Source organism: Asterias amurensis, chromosome 6 (assembly GCF_032118995.1).
Source record: "Asterias amurensis chromosome 6, ASM3211899v1".
Lineage (NCBI taxonomy): Eukaryota > Metazoa > Echinodermata > Asteroidea > Forcipulatida > Asteriidae > Asterias > Asterias amurensis.
This window is the reverse complement of record NC_092653.1, coordinates 16,759,346-16,784,433: the sequence shown is the minus strand read 5'-3', so window position 1 is coordinate 16,784,433 and position 25,088 is coordinate 16,759,346. Positions and strand designations below refer to the sequence as shown.

Here is a 25,088-nt window from a genome sequence, read left to right as displayed (position 1 = left end):
TAGTAGTAGTAGTAGTAGTAGTAGTAGTAGTAGTAGTAGTAGTAGTAGTAGTAGTAGTAGTAGTAGTAGTAGTAGTAGTAGTAGTAGTAGTAGTAGTAGTAGTAGTAGTAGTAGTAGTAGTAGTAGTAGTAGTAGTAGTAGTAGTAGTAGTAGTAGTAGTAGTAGTAGTAGTAGTAGTAGTAGTAGTAGTAGTAGTAGTAGTAGTAGTAGTAGTAGTAGTAGTAGTAGTAGTAGTAGTAGTAGTAGTAGTAGTAGTAGTAGTAGTAGTAGTAGTAGTAGTAGTAGTAGTAGTAGTAGTAGTAGTAGTAGTAGTAGTAGTAGTAGTAGTAGTAGTAGTAGTAGTAGTAGTAGTAGTAGTAGTAGTAGTAGTAGTCAGTAGTAGTAGTAGTAGTAGTAGTAGTAGTAGTAGTAGTAGTAGTAGTAGTAGTAGTAGTAGTAGTAGTAGTAGTAGTAGTAGTAGTAGTAGTAGTAGTAGTAGTAGTAGTAGTAGTAGTAGTAGTAGTAGTAGTAGTAGTAGTAGTAGTAGTAGTAGTAGTAGTAGTAGTAGTAGTAGTAGTAGTAGTAGTAGTAGTAGTAGTAGTAGTAGTAGTAGTAGTAGTAGTAGTAGTAGTAGTAGTAGTAGTAGTAGTAGTAGTAGTAGTAGTAGTAGTAGTAGTAGTAGTAGTAGTAGTAGTAGTAGTAGTAGTAGTAGTAGTAGTAGTAGTAGTAGTAGTAGTAGTAGTAGTAGTAGTAGTAGTAGTAGTAGTAGTAGTAGTAGTAGTAGTAGTAGTAGTAGTAGTAGTAGTAGTAGTAGTAGTAGTAGTAGTAGTAGTAGTAGTAGTAGTAGTAGTAGTAGTAGTAGTAGTAGTAGTAGTAGTAGTAGTAGTAGTAGTAGTAGTAGTAGTAGTAGTAGTAGTAGTAGTAGTAGTAGTAGTAGTAGTAGTAGTAGTAGTAGTAGTAGTAGTAGTAGTAGTAGTAGTAGTAGTAGTAGTAGTAGTAGTAGTATAGTAGTAGTAGTAGTAGTAGTAGTAGTAGTAGTAGTAGTAGTAGTAGTAGTAGTAGTAGTAGTAGTAGTAGTAGTAGTAGTAGTAGTAGTAGTAGTAGTAGTAGTAGTAGTAGTAGTAGTAGTAGTAGTAGTAGTAGTAGTAGTAGTAGTAGTAGTAGTAGTAGTAGTAGTAGTAGTAGTAGTAGTAGTAGTAGTAGTAGTAGTAGTAGTAGTAGTAGTAGTAGTAGTAGTAGTAGTAGTCAGTAGTAGTAGTAGTAGTAGTAGTAGTAGTAGTAGTAGTAGTAGTAGTAGTAGTAGTAGTAGTAGTAGTAGTAGTAGTAGTAGTAGTAGTAGTAGTAGTAGTAGTAGTAGTAGTAGTAGTAGTAGTAGTAGTAGTAGTAGTAGTAGTAGTAGTAGTAGTAGTAGTAGTAGTAGTAGTAGTAGTAGTAGTAGTAGTAGTAGTAGTAGTAGTAGTAGTAGTAGTAGTAGTAGTAGTAGTAGTAGTAGTAGTAGTAGTAGTAGTAGTAGTAGTAGTAGTAGTAGTAGTAGTAGTAGTAGTAGTAGTAGTAGTAGTAGTAGTAGTAGTAGTAGTAGTAGTAGTAGTAGTAGTAGTAGTAGTAGTACGTAGTAGTAGTAGTAGTAGTAGTAGTAGTAGTAGTAGTAGTAGTAGTAGTAGTAGTAGTAGTAGTAGTAGTAGTAGTAGTAGTAGTAGTAGTAGTAGTAGTAGTAGTAGTAGTAGTAGTAGTAGTAGTAGTAGTAGTAGTAGTAGTAGTAGTAGTAGTAGTAGTAGTAGTAGTAGTAGTAGTAGTAGTAGTAGTAGTAGTAGTAGTAGTAGTAGTAGTAGTAGTAGTAGTAGTAGTAGTAGTAGTAGTAGTAGTAGTAGTAGTAGTAGTAGTAGTAGTAGTAGTAGTAGTAGTAGTAGTAGTAGTAGTAGTAGTAGTAGTAGTAGTAGTAGTAGTAGTAGTAGTAGTAGTAGTAGTAGTAGTAGTAGTAGTAGTAGTAGTAGTAGTAGTAGTAGTAGTAGTAGTAGTAGTAGTAGTAGTAGTAGTAGTAGTAGTAGTAGTAGTAGTAGTAGTAGTAGTAGTAGTAGTAGTAGTAGTAGTAGTAGTAGTAGTAGTAGTAGTAGTAGTAGTAGTAGTAGTAGTAGTAGTAGTAGTAGTAGTAGTAGTAGTAGTAGTAGTAGTAGTAGTAGTAGTAGTAGTAGTAGTAGTAGTAGTAGTAGTAGTAGTAGTAGTAGTAGTAGTAGTAGTAGTAGTAGTAGTAGTAGTAGTAGTAGTAGTAGTAGTAGTAGTAGTAGTAGTAGTAGTAGTAGTAGTAGTAGTAGTAGTAGTAGTAGTAGTAGTAGTAGTAGTAGTAGTAGTAGTAGTAGTAGTAGTAGTAGTAGTAGTAGTAGTAGTAGTAGTAGTAGTAGTAGTAGTAGTAGTAGTAGTAGTAGTAGTAGTAGTAGTAGTAGTAGTAGTAGTAGTAGTAGTAAGTAGTAGTAGTAGTAGTAGTAGTAGTAGTAGTAGTAGTAGTAGTAGTAGTAGTAGTAGTAGTAGTAGTAGTAGTAGTAGTAGTAGTAGTAGTAGTAGTAGTAGTAGTAGTAGTAGTAGTAGTAGTAGTAGTAGTAGTAGTAGTAGTAGTAGTAGTAGTAGTAGTAGTAGTAGTAGTAGTAGTAGTAGTAGTAGTAGTAGTAGTAGTAGTAGTAGTAGTAGTAGTAGTAGTAGTAGTAGTAGTAGTAGTAGTAGTAGTAGTAGTAGTAGTAGTAGTAGTAGTAGTAGTAGTAGTAGTAGTAGTAGTAGTAGTAGTAGTAGTAGTAGTAGTAGTAGTAGTAGTAGTAGTAGTAGTAGTAGTAGTAGTAGTAGTAGTAGTAGTAGTAGTAGTAGTAGTAGTAGTAGTAGTAGTAGTAGTAGTAGTAGTAGTAGTAGTAGTAGTAGTAGTAGTAGTAGTAGTAGTAGTAGTAGTAGTAGTAGTAGTAGTAGTAGTAGTAGTAGTAGTAGTAGTAGTAGTAGTAGTAGTAGTAGTAGTAGTAGTAGTAGTAGTAGTAGTAGTAGTAGTAGTAGTAGTAGTAGTAGTAGTAGTAGTAGTAGTAGTAGTAGTAGTAGTAGTAGTAGTAGTAGTAGTAGTAGTAGTAGTAGTAGTAGTAGTAGTAGTAGTAGTAGTAGTAGTAGTAGTAGTAGTAGTAGTAGTAGTAGTAGTAGTAGTAGTAGTAGTAGTAGTAGTAGTAGTAGTAGTAGTAGTAGTAGTAGTAGTAGTAGTAGTAGTAGTAGTAGTAGTAGTAGTAGTAGTAGTAGTAGTAGTAGTAGTAGTAGTAGTAGTAGTAGTAGTAGTAGTAGTAGTAGTAGTAGTAGTAGTAGTAGTAGTAGTAGTAGTAGTAGTAGTAGTAGTAGTAGTAGTAGTAGTAGTAGTAGTAGTAGTAGTAGTAGTAGTAGTAGTAGTAGTAGTAGTAGTAGTAGTAGTAGTAGTAGTAGTAGTAGTAGTAGTAGTAGTAGTAGTAGTAGTAGTAGTAGTAGTAGTAGTAGTAGTAGTAGTAGTAGTAGTAGTAGTAGTAGTAGAGTAGTAGTAGTAGTAGTAGTAGTAGTAGTAGTAGTAGTAGTAGTAGTAGTAGTAGTAGTAGTAGTAGTAGTAGTAGTAGTAGTAGTAGTAGTAGTAGTAGTAGTAGTAGTAGTAGTAGTAGTAGTAGTAGTAGTAGTAGTAGTAGTAGTAGTAGTAGTAGTAGTAGTAGTAGTAGTAGTAGTAGTAGTAGTAGTAGTAGTAGTAGTAGTAGTAGTAGTAGTAGTAGTAGTTAGTAGTAGTAGTAGTAGTAGTAGTAGTAGTAGTAGTAGTAGTAGTAGTAGTAGTAGTAGTAGTAGTAGTAGTAGTAGTAGTAGTAGTAGTAGTAGTAGTAGTAGTAGTAGTAGTAGTAGTAGTAGTAGTAGTAGTAGTAGTAGTAGTAGTAGTAGTAGTAGTAGTAGTAGTAGTAGTAGTAGTAGTAGTAGTAGTAGTAGTAGTAGTAGTAGTAGTAGTAGTAGTAGTAGTAGTAGTAGTAGTAGTAGTAGTAGTAGTAGTAGTAGTAGTAGTAGTAGTAGTAGTAGTAGTAGTAGTAGTAGTAGTAGTAGTAGTAGTAGTAGTAGTAGTAGTAGTAGTAGTAGTAGTAGTAGTAGTAGTAGTAGTAGTAGTAGTAGTAGTAGTAGTAGTAGTAGTAGTAGTAGTAGTAGTAGTAGTAGTAGTAGTAGTAGTAGTAGTAGTAGTAGTAGTAGTAGTAGTAGTAGTAGTAGTAGTAGTAGTAGTAGTAGTAGTAGTAGTAGTAGTAGTAGTAGTAGTAGTAGTAGTAGTAGTAGTAGTAGAGTAGTAGTAGTAGTAGTAGTAGTAGTTAGTAGTAGTAGTAGTAGTAGTAGTAGTAGTAGTAGTAGTAGTAGTAGTAGTAGTAGTAGTAGTAGTAGTAGTAGTAGTAGTAGTAGTAGTAGTAGTAGTAGTAGTAGTAGTAGTAGTAGTAGTAGTAGTAGTAGTAGTAGTAGTAGTAGTAGTAGTAGTAGTAGTAGTAGTAGTAGTAGTAGTAGTAGTAGTAGTAGTAGTAGTAGTAGTAGTAGTAGTAGTAGTAGTAGTAGTAGTAGTAGTAGTAGTAGTAGTAGTAGTAGTAGTAGTAGTAGTAGTAGTAGTAGTAGTAGTAGTAGTAGTAGTAGTAGTAGTAGTAGTAGTAGTAGTAGTAGTAGTAGTAGTAGTAGTAGTAGTAGTAGTAGTAGTAGTAGTAGTAGTAGTAGTAGTAGTAGTAGTAGTAGTAGTAGTAGTAGTAGTAGTAGTAGTAGTAGTAGTAGTAGTAGTAGTAGTAGTAGTAGTAGTAGTAGTAGTAGTAGTAGTAGTAGTAGTTAGTAGTAGTAGTAGTAGTAGTAGTAGTAGTAGTAGTAGTAGTAGTAGTAGTAGTAGTAGTAGTAGTAGTAGTAGTAGTAGTAGTAGTAGTAGTAGTAGTAGTAGTAGTAGTAGTAGTAGTAGTAGTAGTAGTAGTAGTAGTAGTAGTAGTAGTAGTAGTAGTAGTAGTAGTAGTAGTAGTAGTAGTAGTAGTAGTAGTAGTAGTAGTAGTAGTAGTAGTAGTAGTAGTAGTAGTAGTAGTAGTAGTAGTAGTAGTAGTAGTAGTAGTAGTAGTAGTAGTAGTAGTAGTAGTAGTAGTAGTAGTAGTAGTAGTAGTAGTAGTAGTAGTAGTAGTAGTAGTAGTAGTAGTAGTAGTAGTAGTAGTAGTAGTAGTAGTAGTAGTAGTAGTAGTAGTAGTAGTAGTAGTAGTAGTAGTAGTAGTAGTAGTAGTAGTAGTAGTAGTAGTAGTAGTAGTAGTAGTAGTAGTAGTAGTAGTAGTAGTAGTAGTAGTAGTAGTAGTAGTAGTAGTAGTAGTAGTAGTAGTAGTAGTAGTAGTAGTAGTAGTAGTAGTAGTAGTAGTAGTAGTAGTAGTAGTAGTAGTAGTAGTAGTAGTAGTAGTAGTAGTAGTAGTAGTAGTAGTAGTAGTAGTAGTAGTAGTAGTAGTAGTAGTAGTAGTAGTAGTAGTAGTAGTAGTAGTAGTAGTAGTAGTAGTAGTAGTAGTAGTAGTAGTAGTAGTAGTAGTAGTAGTAGTAGTAGTAGTAGTAGTAGTAGTAGTAGTAGTAGTAGTAGTAGTAGTAGTAGTAGTAGTAGTAGTAGTAGTAGTAGTAGTAGTAGTAGTAGTAGTAGTAGTAGTAGTAGTAGTAGTAGTAGTAGTAGTAGTAGTAGTAGTAGTAGTAGTAGTAGTAGTAGTAGTAGTAGTAGTAGTAGTAGTAGTAGTAGTAGTAGTAGTAGTAGTAGTAGTAGTAGTAGTAGTAGTAGTAGTAGTAGTAGTAGTAGTAGTAGTAGTAGTAGTAGTAGTAGTAGTAGTAGTAGTAGTAGTAGTAGTAGTAGTAGTAGTAGTAGTAGTAGTAGTAGTAGTAGTAGTAGTAGTAGTAGTAGTAGTAGTAGTAGTAGTAGTAGTAGTAGTAGTAGTAGTAGTAGTATGATGTAGACCTAATAAAATTCACATCCCTTTCAAGGCACTGGATGTTTCTGACCAGCAGGGTTTGGGTTCAAGTCCCCGTCATGACACTTGTGTCCTTAAGCATGATACTTGACCATTATTGCTCGTCCTTCAGATGGAAAATTATAATTGTTCAATGATTTCTTTCAACACAACACAACACCACTTCAGCTATGAAATGGTAAGGCCCTCGGGTAAACAACTCCTTATAAGGAGATTTCTGTGCACATCGCGCGTATCGGGTGATGTGGCACAACTGCTCCAGTCGTTGCTCTTGACCAATAGGAATAAAGAAACTGTCTTCAAAGCACAGGTGCAAGCTCGCGTGTCACGCCCATGTTTCAACACTTTTTACTGGTGTTATATCATCCGTTCAAACACACCCAGGTGATGCCCTCTCGACCAGTCAGAATAAATAAACCGTCTTAGGTATTTATGAATGAGGTTTTTTAACTGTTTGCAGGTTGATGCCAATTGCTGTGATGACTCCAGTGGTGGTAGTTTATAATCATCTCAAATCACAAGACCCTTGTACAGAGTAAGTTTTTATTGTTGTCTTTTTTTCATACTTTTAAAATGTTCTCTTGCTGTTGAGGTGTTTAATTAAATGCTGAGCTGATTCCAGCACTCTTCACTAAGTTTAAATAAGCCCAACTTTTATGTCAATTAAAGGGTCTGGGTACTTTTTGTAACACAAAACACATTGTCCACAGATGTACATTAAACTCACACAGTTTGAAGATAATGATGGTAGAAAGCTTCTCCTAAAATATTACTTGCTGAGGTGCTGTAGATTTTGAGAAATGAGTTAAACAATGTCACAAAAACAAATTTCGTCTCAGTTTAAGCATGCAAAACATATTTACCAGTTTTGGTGTTTGACCATACCTGGTTAGTGTATTTTTACATGCTGAAATACTTTTTGTCTCACTTAGACATTTTGTGACTTGTTTTACTAATTTTTAAAAACTAAAGCACTTTATATTTTAAGGGAAGCTTTCTTCCTTCTACCATCATTATCTCCAAACCATGTAAGTTTAATATCATCAAGTCGAGCACCATGTAGTAGCTCGAAGCGGCCAAGTTTAATGTAAATCTGTGGATATTGTGTTTTGTGTAACAAAAAGTACCCACGTCCTTTAATATCAGGGCTTGAAGATTATTTTGGACTCCAATGACTTCTGCGTTGGATGAGTAAAATCATGAACTGGACAGGTCAATTTTGTTATTGCTGATTTCCTTTTCTTTTCTTCTTTCCTAGATGTTTAGTGCTGTTCTTCAAGCCATCAGTCAGAGGGGTGAGTAATTTACCATTGGAATACGACCGGGGTGGATTTTTTTTCTGATGGAGGGAAAAAACATTGGCCCTTGCTTTCTAACCTTGAGTTTTGACCCTAGCTTTAAGATTGAAAGAACAGGGATGTGATGGGCTTTTAAGAAAAAAAACCTGAACAAAGCACGAAAGCATGCGAGCTAGGAAACTTCTGGGACATTATTATATGGTTTTATCATCATTTTGTTATGAATTTGATCTTTGAATTTGATCTTTGGGAGTGGGGGGAGGGTAGGCAAAACAAATATTTTTTTAGGGCAAAAAAACCCTGGAATTCTGGTTAAAAACTGGAGAAATCATGTCTCTGAAAGAAGGAGAGCTACACAACTTGAAGGTGAAATAGCTGCTAAAATGAACATAAGGCATATTTCTCAGAAACATCTTGAAACATCTTGAAAACTTACTCTTATCATAGAGCAAGGATTAGTGAAGTACAAAATAAATGTGTTCTTGTTACTAAGTCATTGTATGTTATGTTTTAGGTCAATCAAGTTGATGATTTTTTTACTAAAAAAAAATAGATCAGGCATGTATATGACCTTTGCACTAAAGAGTGTACTTCGTCTGTTACTGTTTTTTTTTTTTTTTTTTACAGGAAGGTGGTTCATTTGAATCGTGGTCTTGGGAACATTATGGTGCCATCTTCTTTGTGTCCTCATTAATAATCAGCATGGTTGCTATTGTGGTGAGAATGTAAAACTGAATATTGTTGTTCTGGTCAAGATTGATGCACTATACATGTAAAAACCCTTTTCACACTACGCTCTTCTCCGGGGTTGAACAACAGCGACTATGATTGCTTTACCCTCGGTCTGCCCCCGATAAATATGCAAACTCTTGGGAATAACCAACCCTGCTCTGGAGTAGGGGTAAGGGATAAAACCCTGGGGTTTTCTTTGAAACGTTCGGCCGGAACCCTGTGAAATAGGGACAGACACAGTGTGAAAGTTAGTCGGGGTAACCGTGTGGGTAAAATATATTTTGGGGCCTCTCCAGGGCTGTATTCCATGGGGATAGGAGATACAGTGTGAAAAGGCTTATGTCAGACAGGTTTTAGAACTTTCTTTTCTCGGTTTTTATTATCACTTATTTCTTTTGTATCTTCGTCCAAATATTTAGTGGATTTCACATAGAGTGAAGACCAGTCTTATCTTGAGTTTAGGACTAGCCTTAAATTTTTAATAACTTTTTTTAAAATACTTATCTACAATAAACTTGACCATTTCGTACAATTATTGATATCTTTGTTTTGATTTGTTTCCAGACGTTTTATGCTTTATCAGCCAGAGTGTACAGAAAGCTCACAAAGAAAAATGGTAAGACATTCCAATGGGTACTTTCCAATAAACATTCAAACTAATTTGTTCTACAATTCCACAGGCAATTATAAACATTCACTTTAGGGCCCAATTCCATATATCTATTCAGCAGAAAATACCACTTGAACAATGTCTTTGCTAAGCAAAATGGAGTGGGGCACCAGTCATAACAAAATAAACTTCATGTATGTTTTGCTGTTAACCTGTTTCTTTCAAGCAATATTGCTTAGCAGCTTTTGTGTCTACAGGCTTTGTGAAATTTCGGCCCTTGGCCCAAATTTCATGGAGCTACTTAAGCACAAAAAGTAGCTAAGCATAACAAAGTTACATTTACCAGAACAAGGTTTTCACAACTACAATTTCCGTCTGGTACCTTGCTGATTTTTGCTTTAATAGCAGAAATATGTTAAGGAAAATACTCTGCTTAAACAGTTTTATGAAGTTAAGCCCAGTGCTACAGTTCGAAGTTACTTAATTCTAAATCTAGACTGTGAACAATGTTCTTCAATGTGTCGAAATGATTGTAACAAAATAATGTACTGCAACATTCCATGAATAATAACTGTATTTATAACGCGCATTTTGCCAAAGGATATACAAAGCGCCAGGTATTACTACTGCAAGGAGTGGGGCGAGTTTTGAGATATTTGACCTAATCCTTAAGCACTATGTAATGGTTTACAAGGTGCTGTGGTGCAATATGCTGCCAGTTCAACCAGGAACACCAGTTATATCCCCATTTTCTTTCGTGAGTAAAGAGGAGCGAAACCATTTTTATTTAGACAAGTCCGACCACGACCACTACCATTCGTTTGAGTTGAAGCAAAGCAGTTCGATGAAAACAGTTTGGTAGGTAGTTTATAGAAATTCAACCGTTACCTAATAAAGAGGTAATAACTCCGGTAATCACTCAAAAATTAATGTCTATACAAATTTACTAGGAAGCATTGGAAATGTTGATACTTTATAATTAAATTTTGAGACTAAATCCGTTCTAAGGAATGTATTTTTGGAAAAGGGACCACAGAAACAAATCTGTCTACAATGAATACATCTCTCAGGTTGTATTTTCCAATTAAGGATTATTCTTCAGATTGTCAGCAACCTCAAAAGCGTAACCGCCTTTTGAAATGATATTCATAAATACCTCAGACAGTTTCGCTATTTGAATTGGTGGAGAGGGGTCACGTGGGTGTGTATAAACCTTTGTTTATGATCTGCGAAAAGTGTTGAAACATGGGCGTGACACGCGAGCTTGCACCTGTTCTTATAAAACAGTTTCTTCATTCCTATTGATTGAGAGCAACGGCTGAAACAGTTGTGCCACATCACTCGATACGTGCGACACACACAGCATTCCCTTATAAGGAGTTGTTTACCCGAGGGTGGCGGAGGGCTTTACCATTTCCTAGCTGGAGGGGTGTTGTGTTGAAAGAAATCATTGAACAATTATAATTTTTGCATTTATTTTTCGTTTTGACCAAAAAGTGTTGATGTTTTTGACCGAAAAGGTATTTATGAATGGGAATCAAAGTGTGTTGAATCCGTTTTCAACTAGTGGTTTAAACCCGCCGAGGCCTGGTTCTTGATAATTTACCTCGACTTTGTCTCAGTAAAATTATAAAGAACCAGGCCTGACGTTGGGATTAAACCACTAGTTGAAAACCTCTTCATCGCACATTGATTCCCTTATTAATATTATAGCAACGGTTCCAAAAGGCAAAGGTATTCTTGCCTTCTTTGTCATAATTGTGCATCCGAACGAAAACCATGTACCTCCAGTTTGTATTGGTGTATCTTGTAATAGACGATCTCTAAATAGTTTTATCTCAGCACAATGGCAAGCTAATCATACTTTTTTTTCGTGACAGTTTGGACAAACAAGCAGCGACGAGCCTTAATAGATCTCTGCAAACGCATCTCCCTCTATATTTCTGTCTTTCTAATCTGCTGGACTCCAGGTAAGTTACCACATCCCAAGACTCAAAATTTGCACTGGACTACAGACCAGAGGCCAGTGATTTTAGCGTCAGGCCAGTAAACTCACAATGGGACAGGCCAGATGGTCTTGTGTTTTTCATTTGAATAAAAAAAACCTCATTGGTGTAATATCTTTATGAACAAAGAGTTTACCGTGAATGTGTTCATTATATTTCAATTCTCTTTCAAGATTATCAAAATATACTTACTACACATAAACACAAATGAAATATGGGTAAACAACCAAATTTGTGGAAAATTACTTCTTTCCCGAAAAATAAGTCACTTCAGACGGAGCTGTTTCTCACAATGTTTTATACCAGCAACCTCTCCCCATTACTCGTCACCAAGAAAGGTTTTATGCAAATAATTATTTTGAGTAATTACCAATAGTGTCCACTGCCTTCAAAGTTTTTTTTCTTCTGATGGTCTTCATAGTATTTGTTTGGCAAAAAAGAAACTTGTTTTCTAACGAAATAATGTTTTTGTTTTATTTAGATTTTTTTCTTTATTTTTTTTTCTTTTCAAATTGATACTTTTTTCTTCGATTGACCATTTGGGCATTTTGTGTACGAAGTTGCCATTCTTAACTTTATAGTCCTGAGCAGACAGTGTGACACTATTAGTCCTTAGGAAAGGTTACTGAGACTTAATGAGTCACCATGTGAGTCACCATGTTAGTATGAGTAAGACTCATGGGTCCTTGTAACTATATTTGGGCTCATAATAAGGTTGGAATCACATTCTGCACCTTTCGTACCTACACCATTCTTGGTCTATCTATGCCGAGGTCAGAATGGCGTAGTAGTAGATTCTTTGTGGTTTCATCCCACATCAAAAACTGAAACTTCCTTCCTTGTCTTCTCTCCATGGGCTATTTGGTTCACAGTGATTAAAGGCAGTGGACACTATTGGTAATTACTCAAAATAATTATTAGCATTAAACCTTTCTTGGTGAGGAGTAATGGGGAGAGACTGATTGTATAAAACATTGTGAGAAACGGCTCCCTCCGAAGTGTCATATTTTTGAGAAAGAAGTAATTTTCCACGAATTTGATTTCGAGACCTCAGATTTAGAACTTGAGGTCTCGAAATCAACCATCTAAACGCACACAACTTCGTGTGACAAGGGTCTTTTTTCTTTCATTATTATCTCGCAACTTTTATGCCCGATTGAGCTCAAATTGTCACAGGTTTGTTATCTTATGCATATGTTGAGATACACAAACTATGGACAATTACCAAGAGCGTCCACTGCCTTTAAGTTTGTTTTTCCGAGAGTCTTTGGCTTCACAAACAGAACTAATAAGCAAAAATAAATGAAATAGAATACCAAAGATGTTTGGAAAATGCACCATGACAAAACTACGTAGCAATTGATAACAATTCCAAGGTGTCAATTGTTCTCTTTGAAGTGGGGGTTTCCAAAATTATTACGTTTTGTAATTTGATGAAACATGAGTATGTACATTATTCTATACATTAGTGATCCCAATACCCCTTGACATTTAGACTCGGACCTTCAATCTAAGGAATTTTTTGGCTTCAAGTGTAGCACAACACCTTGACATTATTTATTCCCCTTAAGGGAATTAAAGACAATGGACACTGTTGGTAATTGTCAAAGACCAGTCTTCTCACTTGGTGTATCTCAACATGTGCATACAACCTGTTAACCTGTAAAAGTTTGAGCTCAATTGGTTGTTGTAGTTGTGAGATAACTATGAAAGTAAAAACACTCTTGTCACACAAAGTTGTGTGCTTTCAGATGCTTGATTTCGGGACCTGTAAATTCTAAATCTGAGGTCTCGAAATAAAATTCATGCTAAATTACTCCTTTCTCGAAAACTGCTTCACTTCAGAGGGAGCCATTTCTCACAATATTTTTTACTATGAACCTGTGCCAGTTACTTATAACCAAGTAAGGTTTTATGCTAATAATTATTTTGAGTAATTACCAATAGTGCCCACTGCCTTTTAGGAAAGCAACGAGTTCTTAAACTGGCGTTTAAAACCGGCAGGGTCGTGGCCTTGGGATAAAGGCCCGCGCAGAAGGCGAGTGCCTTTATCGCACGGCCACGACCCTCACGTGAAAAAGCATGCAATACAGCGCAAAGTGCAAACGAGTTGTACACAATGTATGCTGGTTAAGGGACCATTTATTCGCTAGTTCCCAGAGCTGGTCCTTTATCACCTGTTAATACTTTACCACGTTTGGACTAATCCCAGTCTGTAAACTGTCCAAGGTATTTATTAATTGACTTTCAAAAATACCTGGGACAGTTTCTCCATTTTGATTGGTTGATTGAGAGGACATCACATGGGGGTGTTTAAACATATGATATAACCACAGCCAGAAGTGTTTTAACACAGTTCAGCCTATTTGTGGCCCCTGAACCAGCATAAGGAGTATACAGTTGGATTTACTGCCGCCATAACCTTAACTATGACTTTGTATTTTAACCAAACAAGCTGAATTTATCCTGGACAGTTTGAGGGGTCTGAAGCTTTGTGAAATTTAGGGTAGTGGGTTACCGTTTTGACTATATTTAAGATTTTTTTAAAAACAAATTCCTATTTAAAATCCTTTTGAACACAACAATACAATTATTCATAATGAAAGAATAATTGAGTGAATACACTGAGATCAGTGAGTGAATGTCCTCTGCGGCAGAATAATTTAGTCTGGTTTCCAACATAGTCACATGCGATTAGGCGTTATATGAGAGGCAGAAACAAGATGTAAGTTTTATTTTCAAATTTGCATGTTAACATGGAAAGCAAAATAATGCAGAAATCGCGTACGAGCGGCGAGGGGCAAAACTAGCAGAAATTTGTTCTTAAATTTTTCTTAAGGTAAAGGTATTTATAAATGGGAATCAAAGTGTGTTGAATCTGTTTTAAACTAGTGGTTTAAACCCCGCCAAGGCCTAGTTCTTCATAATTTCACCTCGACCTCGTCTTGGTAAAAATTATCAAGAATCAAGCCTCGCCGCCAGGTTTAAACCACTAGTTTTAAACCTCTTCACCACACATCGATTCCCTTATAAACTGAATGGAAGTAAAGCTGAGAATTCCAGCCCCTAGAGGAAACTTGCGGTTATACCGAGGCCTTGAAAGAAACCACATCACCCACAACATTTCAGTTATTTTGCCTAACAAATTATTTTCTTTTTTAAACTGATTTATCACCAGTGCAGTTATGTAACTCAATCCTTCTCGCTCATTGTTGTTTTAGCTTTAGCTCTAAATATAATGGACCTCTTAAAGAGAGATGAAGTGTCTTTGGTAGAATATGACTGGCTGTATGTCCTTCAGGTAAGTACATGTTTTGTCAGTGCCAATTTTCAAAGAGCTGCTTAACCCTTTGCGCCCAACACAACGTGCTATTTGTTTGCACACAATATCGAGCTTTCTTTTGCCTCCTGACATCCATCCGGGTACTTTTCTATACTCTTCGATACACAGAGGACATGTTACGAACGAATACGCGACAGTTTTTCATGAAAAAATCTTGTATTTTCCCACTTTTTCGGTGACTGTTTTCACCTTAAAACAAAATGGAATAACAATGGACGCCGCAGGCAGCATTCTGGAAGATTTTCCCTGGTAACCATTATTTTGGTAAGCATAATTTTTGGGCAACGCTGTTCCTGAGCTCCACCATGACGTTGTACCTTTTGCACTGCGTTATCAACCTCAATTGTCAGGAGCATAAAGCCAAGGTTTAAAAAAAAAAACCTTGTCAAAAAGGCATGGTACACCTTTGCTTTTTGGAATTGTTTGATTGTTTTAATCCTTTGTAGTTGTAAACAATAAAACTATTACTGTGAAAATTTCATTTCAAAAGGTGGTAGCTTTCAAAATTCTATGAGTCCCAGCGATCTTGTTATAACATGGGCTGTCCCTAATTACTGTTTCAGTCATTGGCCAGTAATGGCTAAGCTCCACGATATTATCCAATATCGGGATATTAATTTGGAAATGATTTCATTGTCGGATCCATTTGGTTTTAATCGAAATAATGATATAGCGCGATATCGTGTATATCGCGATATATCGCAATATCGAGATGTATTTCCTACCTGAGACATCTTGCGCCCCATAGGTTTGGAGTAAAACCAGAAGAATAGGTCATTAGAACACCTCTCTTATGCTATGACTGTCTCTTCTACATTTTCACTGGAAGTTTGAAGACTGATGATGTCAAATTTAATTAATCGCGATTATATTGAATATCGCAATATATTGTCGGCGATATATCATGAATAAAATAAATTGATATCGCCCAAGCTTAGTGATGGCCTATTCAACTGAAACAAATATTGGGTGCGACAGTGAAAACACACCCAAGGAGTTGACACTAGTGTTTTTGATTTCTTAAGTATCTATTTAAAATAACTGTTTACTTTCTGGGGAAAAATATTTTGAACTGTTTTGTTTCGATTATTTTGTTTTCAGGGAGTCACAGCACCGAGTCAAGGCTTTCTGAACTGCATGGTCTACGGCTGGACTCGAACCAGCTTCAGGATGGCCAAGCCCCCTCAAGACTTGAAGCCAATTCTGAAGCAGTCGTATCGTGTTTACGGCACTTCTAAATTCCCATCTGCATCAATAACCCCCATCAGTCGTCGGTCAGCGACTTCTGATTTCTCTGAGGACTCGTCGATACACAGCGCTCCTCCTACGCTGATTGACGCTAGGAGTAGTTCAGCTTGACCTATGACGTTTGACCCAGGGGCCCTATGAATCTTACACTACTAGTTCTGGATCTGCAGCCGCTTTCACGAAACGCTAGGATTTGGGTTCAATGCGTCCTATCGTCTAAGGATACCGACTTTTACTCGTCCTAAGTCCTAACATTAATCCTAAGTTTGGAAGAGTTTTGTGAAATCCACGGCTGGATAAATATTCTCAGCGCTCTAATAATTAGAGCCAACTTTCAATACGATTTAATTCAATTCAAAAATGGTTTATTAAAACATGACTCGCAGTTAAAAAACTGAATTGCACATGTCAACATCATAATATGTTAAAAGAATTACATTAAGTCAAAGTTAACAAAGTTAACGAAGAAAAGGACATCAAATAAGAAATTATTATTATATACATTGGCAAAAATACATTGGTAAAAAAAAACCAGTAGGTACAATTATTATATATACACACATAACTATATTAAAAGGCATTTAACAGACTGACGATTTGAGGAATTTAGCAAATTGTTTTACATCTGGGTGGGTCATATTTGTTGGTGTGTCTTAAATTGATCTGACAGTTTCTATGGGAAGGTTGCCAATTTCTACACATGTGATGGAATTCGATTGAATAAGCAAAATAGCTACACAGTTTGTCCTTACGGTTTTCAAGGGTTTCAAGTTTACACACATTTAAAGCTTCCCTATAAGTGAACGAGAAGAGAAGATGATGGAGAGATTAGTTTTAGATGTGGTAGCTGTTAATCTTCAGATAGGGGAGGATAGTTCAGAAATGTATCAATAGCTTGCCATTAAAAGATTAATTTTTGCCAATTTTTTGCCAGGTACAGACAGTTCCAACATTTGTTTTTGACAATATTGACAACATTTCACATCCTTAGTGAAAACCCAGTCACTGAAGTTATGATTTTTTCTAAGTATTGTACATATGATTTTGTACATGACAGTAAATTAAATACATACATTTGTAAATTCTTCACAGGCACCCCTCTTTTCTGAGCCTTATTTCCAGCCGTTTTTTGTTTTATTACTTGAATTAAAAACCCCAAACACTGCAAGTCGTGATCTTTGCTGGATTCATTTAAAATGTTTTTCAATTATTAAGGAAATGAGTTCACATGAGTATAAATAGATTTGGTTGTGTAAAACTAAGCATTTTGAATACCCCAATATCCAGTGCTTTTCAGAGAGATTTGCCAAATGCTCTGTTACCTCATCACTCATATTACGCTCCAATTTGTATAGCCGCGTTATTGTAGCATGGAGGTATATCAAAGGAAACTCCCACACATGACTTTCAAAGTATTGTCATTTTGACGCACACCGTCAACGGCAGAAGTGTCTTCTAGGTTTTCAAAACCTTGAGGTTGGTGCCTCATTTTTTATCAACAATTAGGAAAAATTAATATGTGTACAAATATCAATGTTACTTTAATGGTAAGTAAATATGTTATAAAATAGTTTAAATATTATTATAAACAAGTTTAAATACCAATCGCTCAAGTCCCTGTTAAATCCGGATTGGATACTTCATGAAGGCAATGTATGTAATTGTTTCTACTATTTTGAAATTGAAATTGGCTGATGATAAAGTTATTATGTTTTCGTCTATACAACCATTTTGGGGGACTGATGTATTTCTATAGTTGTTTCCAAACTGTGGAACTGTGGTGTAAATAGGTTGACATTGTGTTTTGTGTCCTACAAGAAGTACCTAGACCCTTTAAAGACACTGGACAGCTATTGGTTATTGTCAAAGACCAGTCTTCTCACTTGGTGTATCTCAACATATGCACAAAATAACAAATCTGTGAAAATTTGAGCTCAATTGGTCGTCGAAGTTGCAAGATAATAATGAAAGAAAAAAACACCCTTGTCACATGGAGTTGTGTGCTTTCAGATGCTTGATTTCGAAACCTCAAGTTCCTATTCTGAGGTCTTGAAATCAACTTCAAGGAAAATTTCTTCTTTCTCGAAAAGTACGTTACTTCAGAGGGAGCCGTTGCTCACAATGTTTAAAAATACTATCAACAACTCCTCATTACTCGTTGCCAAGTAAGTTTTTATCCTAAAAAATTTTTTGAGTAATTACCAATAGTGTCCACTGCCTTTAAAGTCTTTATGAAATTGGACCCAGATTATGTTAGAATAGTTATAGGGCTTGAAATTGACTCTTGGCTACATGCCCAAGGCATGTAATGCAAGGGCTGTAAACTATTGACAGGACTACTTCAGTGGTACTTTGTTTTTCAATTGAGTAATAATACCTCACTGTGTAATTGTGTATCTTTCATTATATGACAAATGAGATATGTCTAATTTTGCTTGTCCTACTGCTTGTTAAAATGGCAACAGCTCTCAAAGAACAAATATACCTAGCCAGTAGATACACACAGTGTTACTGCAAACCAAATATATACTGATACCTCACCATGCCATGCCTCAAATCCCATAGACAACAGTTACTATGTTTTTTAACAAGTTTAAGGTTTTGTTTCATTTAGATTCTGGTTTTGAACAACATTCAAGCCCAGTAAATATGTTTAGCTACAAGCGTTAAGGTCTTGGGGATTTCCCAAAAGAAAACAAGCCAAATCATGGAACCTGTAAAAGTGCTTCTTCTCTGAAGTAATTGTAATTTACATCTCAGTAAAAAATATTTATTGCTAAACACGATTAATTTTTGATCAAAGACTTTGGACAGTTTTGAACTGAGTATTGTGTGTTGTTAATTTGAACATATATCTTTTTGCCTTAATGTATTAAACTGTATTATACCATAGAGTAAGGATACAATATGTATATAATTGTACAAATAGAAAAAAACTTTACTAAAAAAAACATTTACAAATGTATAGTTTCATCATTTTCTTTTTTTAAATGTGTTACTTAAACAGAATGAAACATTATATCAGTTATCGCAAAAGCATGAGTGGAATACGGAAACAAACAGTCCTTCTGTGTGCTAAAATCCTTACCGAGCTGAGATGAAGCCTATCGGTAATGTGGAAGTTTCGTGGCCGAGCGGTTTAACCAAATTCAAACTCTGGTGTTTTTGATCAGCAGTGTGGGTTCGAATCCCCAGCCATGACATGTGTGTCCTTTAGCATTTGTTTGCATTTTTAATAAAATTTAAGTCAATAAAAGTGTTGTTTTTTTAAACACAGGATCAGCTTTTTGAGATGTTATTAATCAAGGCCCATAAAATCTTACTCGGTAACAAGCAATTGAGAGCTGTTGTTGGTATAAAATATTGTGAGACACGGCTCCCTATGAAGTAACATATTTTTTGAGAAAGAGGTAGTTTCTCACTTAAATAATTAAATACTTCAGTCATCTGAAGCCTTTTATTGTCACAAAGTGTTGTGCAATAATGGAGTTTTCTTTCATTTTTCTCTTTCATTTACGATGACCAATTAAGCCCAAAGTTTTACCGATTTGTTAATTATTTTGTGCATTTGAAGAGGCCAAGTGAGGCAACTGGTCCTTGACAATATAACCAAACTTGTCCAGTGCCTTCAAGATGTCCTCACTTAATCTGCTGTTCATCCAAACATCTTTCAGCGAAGCCAAAGTCAAATCATCATAAATTAGTCGTCTTGGAAACTCCAGGTCTCTATTTTTTTATTTTTATTTTTAGAGTTACTGAGAACTGTGGTATCTTGGTATTGTAGCTAAACAGCAGTGCTGTTGTCATAAGAACCGATGTCGTTGCTCGAACTACTGTAGATATCCAGAGCTGCTGTATCTGTTAGATCTGCTATTATTATTAGAAGTGCTGTTGCTGTATGAGCTGCTAGAATTGTTATTATCATAAGAACTGCTGTTGCTATCAGAACTTAGCTCGAGCTACTATCAGAACCGCTATCGCTATCAGAACTGCTGTTGCCGTCAGAGCTGCTGTCACTATCAGAACCGTTGGTATCAGAGCTGCTGTAGCTCGAACTACTATCAGAACTGCTGTCGCTGTAAGAGCGGCTGTTGCTATCAGAGCTGCTGCTGCTATCAGAATTGCTGCCGCTATCAGAACTGCTGTCGCTGTCAGAACTACTGTAGCTTGAACTACTGTCAGAACTGCTGTCGCTGTAAGAGCTGCTTTCACTGTACGAGCTGCTGTCACTATCAGAACTGCTGTTGCTATTAGAACTGCTGTTGCTGTCAGAACTGCTGTTGCTGTCAGAACTGCTGTTGCTGTCAGAACTGCTGTTGCTGTCAGAACTGCTGTTGCTGTCAGAACTGCTGTAGCTCGAACTACTATCAGAACTGCTTTCGCTGTAAGAGCTGCTGTCACTATCAGAACCGTTGGTATCAGAGCTGCTGTAGCTCAAACTGCTATCAGAACTGCTGTCGCTGTAAGAGCTGCTGTCGCTATCAGAACTGATGTAGCTTTCTGAACTGCTGATGTCATAAGAACTGCTGTCGCTGTCAGAACTGCTGCTATAGGCATTAGGACTACTGTGTCCTGGGTTATCAGAAGAAAAAACTGATGTTTTGTCCAAGTTTTTATCGAAGTAGGCCGTGCCCTGCAACTCAATGAAGTCGGTTGGGTTATTAACACTGGTGCCATTATTTAACTCACAAACATGGGTTCTTATGCAATAGTTGAATGATGTACATTGTGCATCATAAGAGCAGTCACGCCCACAGATCACAGGAGATGATACAGTCTTCCATTGATAGGTGTGATTTGTCAAAGCATGGTTGTTCAGCGAGTAGAAAACTAGAGTGTGCCATTGCCGACTTTGAGAAGTTCCCATCATGAAAGTGAACACTAGTACTCCAATTACTGAAAAGGTATACATGATGAAATAAAAAAACTGATGTGTACTTCTGAGTAAGACTTTCAGTTTTCAGAAAAGTAAACTCCTGTGTTGACACTTACCCATTGAATTATGTCGACTGTTTGTAGTTGCAAATGCGGATTGATGATTCTTACGTGTGACAATGACGTCTCACCTTTGAGTTTATTGAAGTTAATAACCGAGACCACTCCAAATATGAATTTTTAATAAGCAGAATGTATAATGAAGCAAATAATAGAAGTAGATAGTTTAGTATTTTGGTACTATATTAATAAGTAATATACAAATAGGGATAGTGGCAACCTAACCCTGTTCGCTTGACTGCTTTTGATTCAGTCTCTTTGTACTCTGGGGTTAGAAGCCATGCCAAAGGCTTAGCGGAATTGAGGTCAGTACAGACCACTATTCACTCAATTTAATCATTGATGAGGGCGTAAGGTTTAAAGGCACTTTACCAGTGTGGTTATTGTCAAAGACCAGTAATGTATCTTTACATAATGCATAAAATAACAAGTGTGGTTATTGTCAAAGACCAGGTGTATCTTTACATAATGCATAAAATAATGAAAATTTGGTCATCGGTGTTGCATAATAATGGAAAAAAAAAACATGTTGCAAACTGTGTGCTTTCAGAGTCTAAATAAAAGGATTCAACTGAAGTTTTAAATTATTTGAGTGAGAAATTGTCACTTTCTCCAAAACTACAGAGGGAGCCGTTTCTCACAATGTGTTTTACTACCAACAGCTCTCCACTGCTCGTTACCAAGTTTTTGTTATGCTATTGTTTTGAGTAATTGTCCATAGTGCCTAGTGCCTTTAACGGTTTTGAGTCCAGTACAGAGAACCATTACTCAGTCACTTTAATCAGTGATGAGGGTGAAGCTAACGGGAATGGGTCAAGCTAGGTTATCATTTTAGAATGCATCGGTCTGTTTTGACCCTTAGAATGTAACCCTGTTTTTAATTCAGATGAATGATCATCCACATTTACTCTCTGTTTACAATTGTTCAATACTTTATGATGAACACATTGGAATGCATAATTTTGTAGGAATTCATTTTCCACTGGAAAATTATTAAGAGTGGCTGGATCAAAAGGGCTGAAAATTTGGAAACACTGTTGTTTACTTACAAATGTCTGAATAAAACAACTATTTTACCTGTGTAGACAAACTCAAAGTGAGAAGGATTAAAGAATGGTTATGGTGCATGGTTTGATGTGATTGAGGTCTCCTGCTGTTCATCTACAGCGTTTCCTTCATTCATAGCAATCTGATCACCAATCCGGTTTTGCCTTAGATGTCCGCCAATGCTACAACACAGCTTGTCTTGAAGACCTTTTCGAAACTTCTTATATTTGAAGATGTAAATGATTGGATTGATCACAGAATTCATGTTGTACATGAGTGGGAACACAATAGGTAATGTGACTGAAGAAGTGGAGCACCATTTTTGCATTGCATGTGGTAAGCAGATAATTAAAGAGAAAGTAAGTGGTGTCCACAGAACAACCAATGCACCCATGACAATTCTAAGCATGCTGATCACATTCTGTCTGACCTGTAAAAGCTCAAAGGCTGCTCCTTGTACATTCTGTTGTTGGAGTTGTTGAGCACTTCTCTTGAGAGTGGCTTGGATCTTGTAGTAAACCCAACTCATGAAAAGGATGGGCAGCAGGTAGGCAAAAAGAAAGAAGAGAACAGATGATACATCCACCAAGGAGTTAAATGAGTCAGAAACTTCACAACCAAGCGTGCTGTTATCATTGCTAGCATTCCATGTGAACAAACGTGGGCTCGAAAATAGAAATGACATCCCTAGTGCTATGAAAATGATCCAAATAACATTTTTAGCGGACATCATTCTAGGATAGTGCAGTGGATGCACTATTCCTATATACCGTTCATAGGTCACCAGACACAGAGCATAACTTGATGAGTAGGCTGTTAATATCCCTATGAAGCCACTCTTGACAGTCCGACAGTAGATTTCTCTACCAATGAAACTTTCTGTTAAATGGCTCTCAGCTGTGGCAATGAGCAATATAAAGTAACAACAAAAAATGCTGTCAACAACAGCAAGATATGCCAGCAAGTAGTTTGTTATATTATGAAGGCTTTTGGTGCGAAGGATGACCAGCCAAGCTAGAGTGTTGAGAATTATTCCCACAGTTGCTTGTACAGTTACAATGATAAATTTCCACATGTTCAGTATTTTAAAGACCGGCGTTTGCTGCAGAAATATCAACTACAATCCTAAAACTGATGCTGGTAGTTGTCGATCACTCATCATTGAAAAACTGTATATATATGCGGTAACAAGATCTTTTCTCACGTCATGTGTTGATCACACAAACAGAAGATAAGGAGTTATTCTTCAGTCTGATGGGCGAATGCAAACAGTCTTTGAATTGTCAACATCAATTGATGTTGCTCAGTTTCTTCACTGAAATGATGTAGTTTGTAAATGCTTAGATACTTTGGTAGCCGTACATATTTACTGAGAACAATTTCAATATTGACAGCAATCATAAGTTTATAGTGAAGAAGTCAAAGATGGTCAGCCACAGAGTCTGCTCTCTGCTGGTGTTCATTGTAGCTCTGTACTGATGAGAGTGCTCTTCATCTTTTTCAGTTTTATAAGAAATGCCATTTAGGTGAGTGATATAATTTGTTTGATAGGTGATTGCAACAGTTATCCGCATTATTAGGCACATAGACTTTTCCCCAAATTGAATACCTGACAAGCAGAAGCTCAGCATTGATTTATAGATAGTTCAGAAATGCAATAATAGCTTCATTGCTTTTCAAGCACAATAAATCTGAAAATGTCAGGTGCTCAAGAAGGGTTTGTGGCTTCATGCTCTCCTCTTCGACACACAAAATACTTGTTTTACTGTAACAAAATGCCGGCCACAGGCAATAAAATGGCGCTGGAGAAAAAAAATGGCGTTACTGATTGCTTTTGGTTTCTAGAATTATCACAAAGACATACTTCCGTGATGGTTTAACTTTCAGAAATGGCTCACGAATGGCAAAAGAAACCTTGTTGTCCTAAGTTATGCCCATGGACTTGGTATCCTTTCAAAACGTCCCACTTCTTGGCACATAACAAATTCAAGTTGCATTGGTAAAAAGAGTTACTGCAAATGCTTCAGTAGTTATTGACTTGTGGACAGGCTGTTAAATGCTTCAATTGACTATGGATCCCTCACCTTTTTCCCCTTTTTATTTAGGCCTATAGATTGTATTCGCCAAGGAACGCGGGATATATACAAAATTATTGTCAGGTAGTGCAACTAGTTTAAAGTTAGTATAACTAATTGGGCTATTTGAACTCATTGCTACTGTAACGAGGACAAACTGTACGCTCTGCGTATTGGTCGAAAGCCCCGCCAGTGCGTTGGAGTGGCCCCGCCGGATCGTGGAAGGACAACGCTCCCTAGACCTAGCAGTGCACTTGTTGCGAACTGGACTGTGATTGGACGATTTATCCCGCGCACTTATACATTGTATTACAAAATGTATAATGCAAAGAGATAGCCAGGTGCGCAGATGCCGAGCTCAGTGAGTGAGCATTAAACAAGTTGTTGTTCGAAGAAATATTCAATCAGTGTGTTTCATATTGAACGGAATTTGTGGTTTTTTATCGTTTGATTGTGACTTTGGAAAATTACACTAGCGGTGCCTTTGATTGGAGTGTGAGTACGCTCGATGGGCCTTGAGACTCCCCATATAGTTGAGCAGAGGATTGATATTTTGGGTAACGTAACCATGACGTCGGGTAACATTCCGACGAGTAACTTTCCCACTGCCCGAGCTGGCCCCCTGCGTAACATTGAATAGTTTGATTATCACGAAAATCTTATTCTTCCATGACAAAACATGTCAGCTACTTCGGGTCACGCGGACGTATGGGAGATTCAACCGAGTCCGCATTGGACTTTCTGGCTCGGTTAAAGTGACCTGGTCAACCTCAGACAGTTTCGCTATTCCTATTGGTGGAGAGCGCGTCACGTGGGTGTGTATAAACCTTTGTTTATGACCAGTAAAAGTGTTTGTGATACGCGAGCTTGCACATGTTCTTATAAGACAGTTTCTTCATTCCTATTGATCGAGAGCAACGGCTGAAACAGTTGTGCCACATCACGCGGTACGCGCAACGCGCATGCACAGCATTCCCTTATAAGGAGTAATCCGAGGGCGGCGGAGGGCCTTACCATTTCATAGCTGGAGGGGTGCTGTGTTGAAAGATATCATTGAACAATTATAACTTATGCATTTATTTTATGTATTGTATTGTATTGAATTGTATATAACTTTCCTCGACTTCGTCTCGGTAAAATTATCAAGAACCAGGCCTCGTTGGGATTAAACCACTAGTTGAAACACTTTTCACCATACTTTGTCCCCTTATTTAAACAATGTCAAAATATGGGTAGGTTTTTCTAACAACCCCTACCCCCAAAAACCTCACCCCCCACCCCACATTAAAATGATTAAAACCCACAAAATGCAGTGTATGGAGAAAAGCTGTTGGAATAGCTGTTTTTCAGCGTTTCAGCGTAGCAACAACAAGCAGGATAAAAACCTGGAATGAACGGTTACAAAAGTTATTCATAAGTAGAATGATTTCCATACAGCATACGGCAACCTGCATAACTTCTCTTCTATTGGAGTTGTGTGGCGCGCTGTTTTCAATGCACTGTGCGTGATTTAACACCGCATGGGTTTCGGTACTGCACAACGACTCGGACCTCATGGACTGGACACAGCACTTCTCGGGACTTGGACTCCGCTCTTTTGATGAACTGAACTTATAAGCTTTGCCAATATGCAGAAACTTCTGCAATTTAGCTTCCATTTTGACAGTAGGAAGTATCTTGTACATAAATTTGCAGAAAGGGAGCAATATTCACTGTTTCGAGCCCTGCTTTTAGGCCCAGTAGACAACTTGGGTGCCTTGAGCACGCGAGTGGTTGGTGGGTAGAAGAACTCCGACTGCAG

The 25,088-nt window shown here is 36.8% G+C and overlaps 3 protein-coding genes across 3 annotated transcripts in view; 1 reads left to right on the top strand and 2 right to left on the bottom strand.

The window, feature by feature from the left end:
• The window catches only part of LOC139938761 (transmembrane protein 116-like), a 45,019-nt gene extending 26,392 nt beyond the window's left edge, over window positions 1–18,627 (top strand). Inside the window, exons 7-13 of the mRNA XM_071934380.1 lie at window positions 6,394–6,468; window positions 7,192–7,228; window positions 7,859–7,948; window positions 8,528–8,579; window positions 10,454–10,543; window positions 13,801–13,880; window positions 15,024–18,627. Coding sequence (XP_071790481.1) covers window positions 6,394–6,468; window positions 7,192–7,228; window positions 7,859–7,948; window positions 8,528–8,579; window positions 10,454–10,543; window positions 13,801–13,880; window positions 15,024–15,281 — 682 coding nt within the window. The 3' untranslated portion in view covers window positions 15,282–18,627. The remainder of the gene's footprint in view (window positions 1–6,393; window positions 6,469–7,191; window positions 7,229–7,858; window positions 7,949–8,527; window positions 8,580–10,453; window positions 10,544–13,800; window positions 13,881–15,023) is intronic.
• Window positions 18,628–18,750: 123 nt separating this feature from the next.
• LOC139938762 (uncharacterized) lies at window positions 18,751–20,650 on the bottom strand. The gene has a single exon (XM_071934381.1). The coding sequence runs from the start codon at window positions 20,080–20,082 to the stop codon at window positions 19,120–19,122; it is 963 nt and encodes a 320-aa protein (XP_071790482.1). The 5' UTR covers window positions 20,083–20,650; the 3' UTR covers window positions 18,751–19,119.
• Window positions 20,651–21,282: 632 nt separating this feature from the next.
• On the bottom strand, window positions 21,283–24,945 carry LOC139938273 (adenosine receptor A2b-like). Its single transcript, XM_071933686.1, has 2 exons — window positions 24,723–24,945; window positions 21,283–22,109 (listed from the first exon to the last, which is right to left on the bottom strand). The coding sequence occupies exons 1-2, from the start codon at window positions 24,943–24,945 to the stop codon at window positions 21,283–21,285; spliced, it is 1,050 nt and encodes a 349-aa protein (XP_071789787.1).
• Window positions 24,946–25,088: the final 143 nt, after the last annotated feature.

Bases quoted from the DNA above. Each gene is read 5' to 3' on its own strand.
- LOC139938762 (XM_071934381.1), bottom strand. From the start codon at position 20,082: ATGTATACCTTTTCAGTAATTGGAGTACTAGTGTTCACTTTCATGATG.
- LOC139938273 (XM_071933686.1), bottom strand. From the start codon at position 24,945: ATGGAAGCTAAATTGCAGAAGTTTCTGCATATTGGCAAAGCTTATAAG. The intron at 22,110-24,722 runs GTATGGAAATCA...TCATTGCCACAG, and splicing joins TATGCAGGTTGCCGTATGCT to CTGAGAGCCATTTAACAGAA.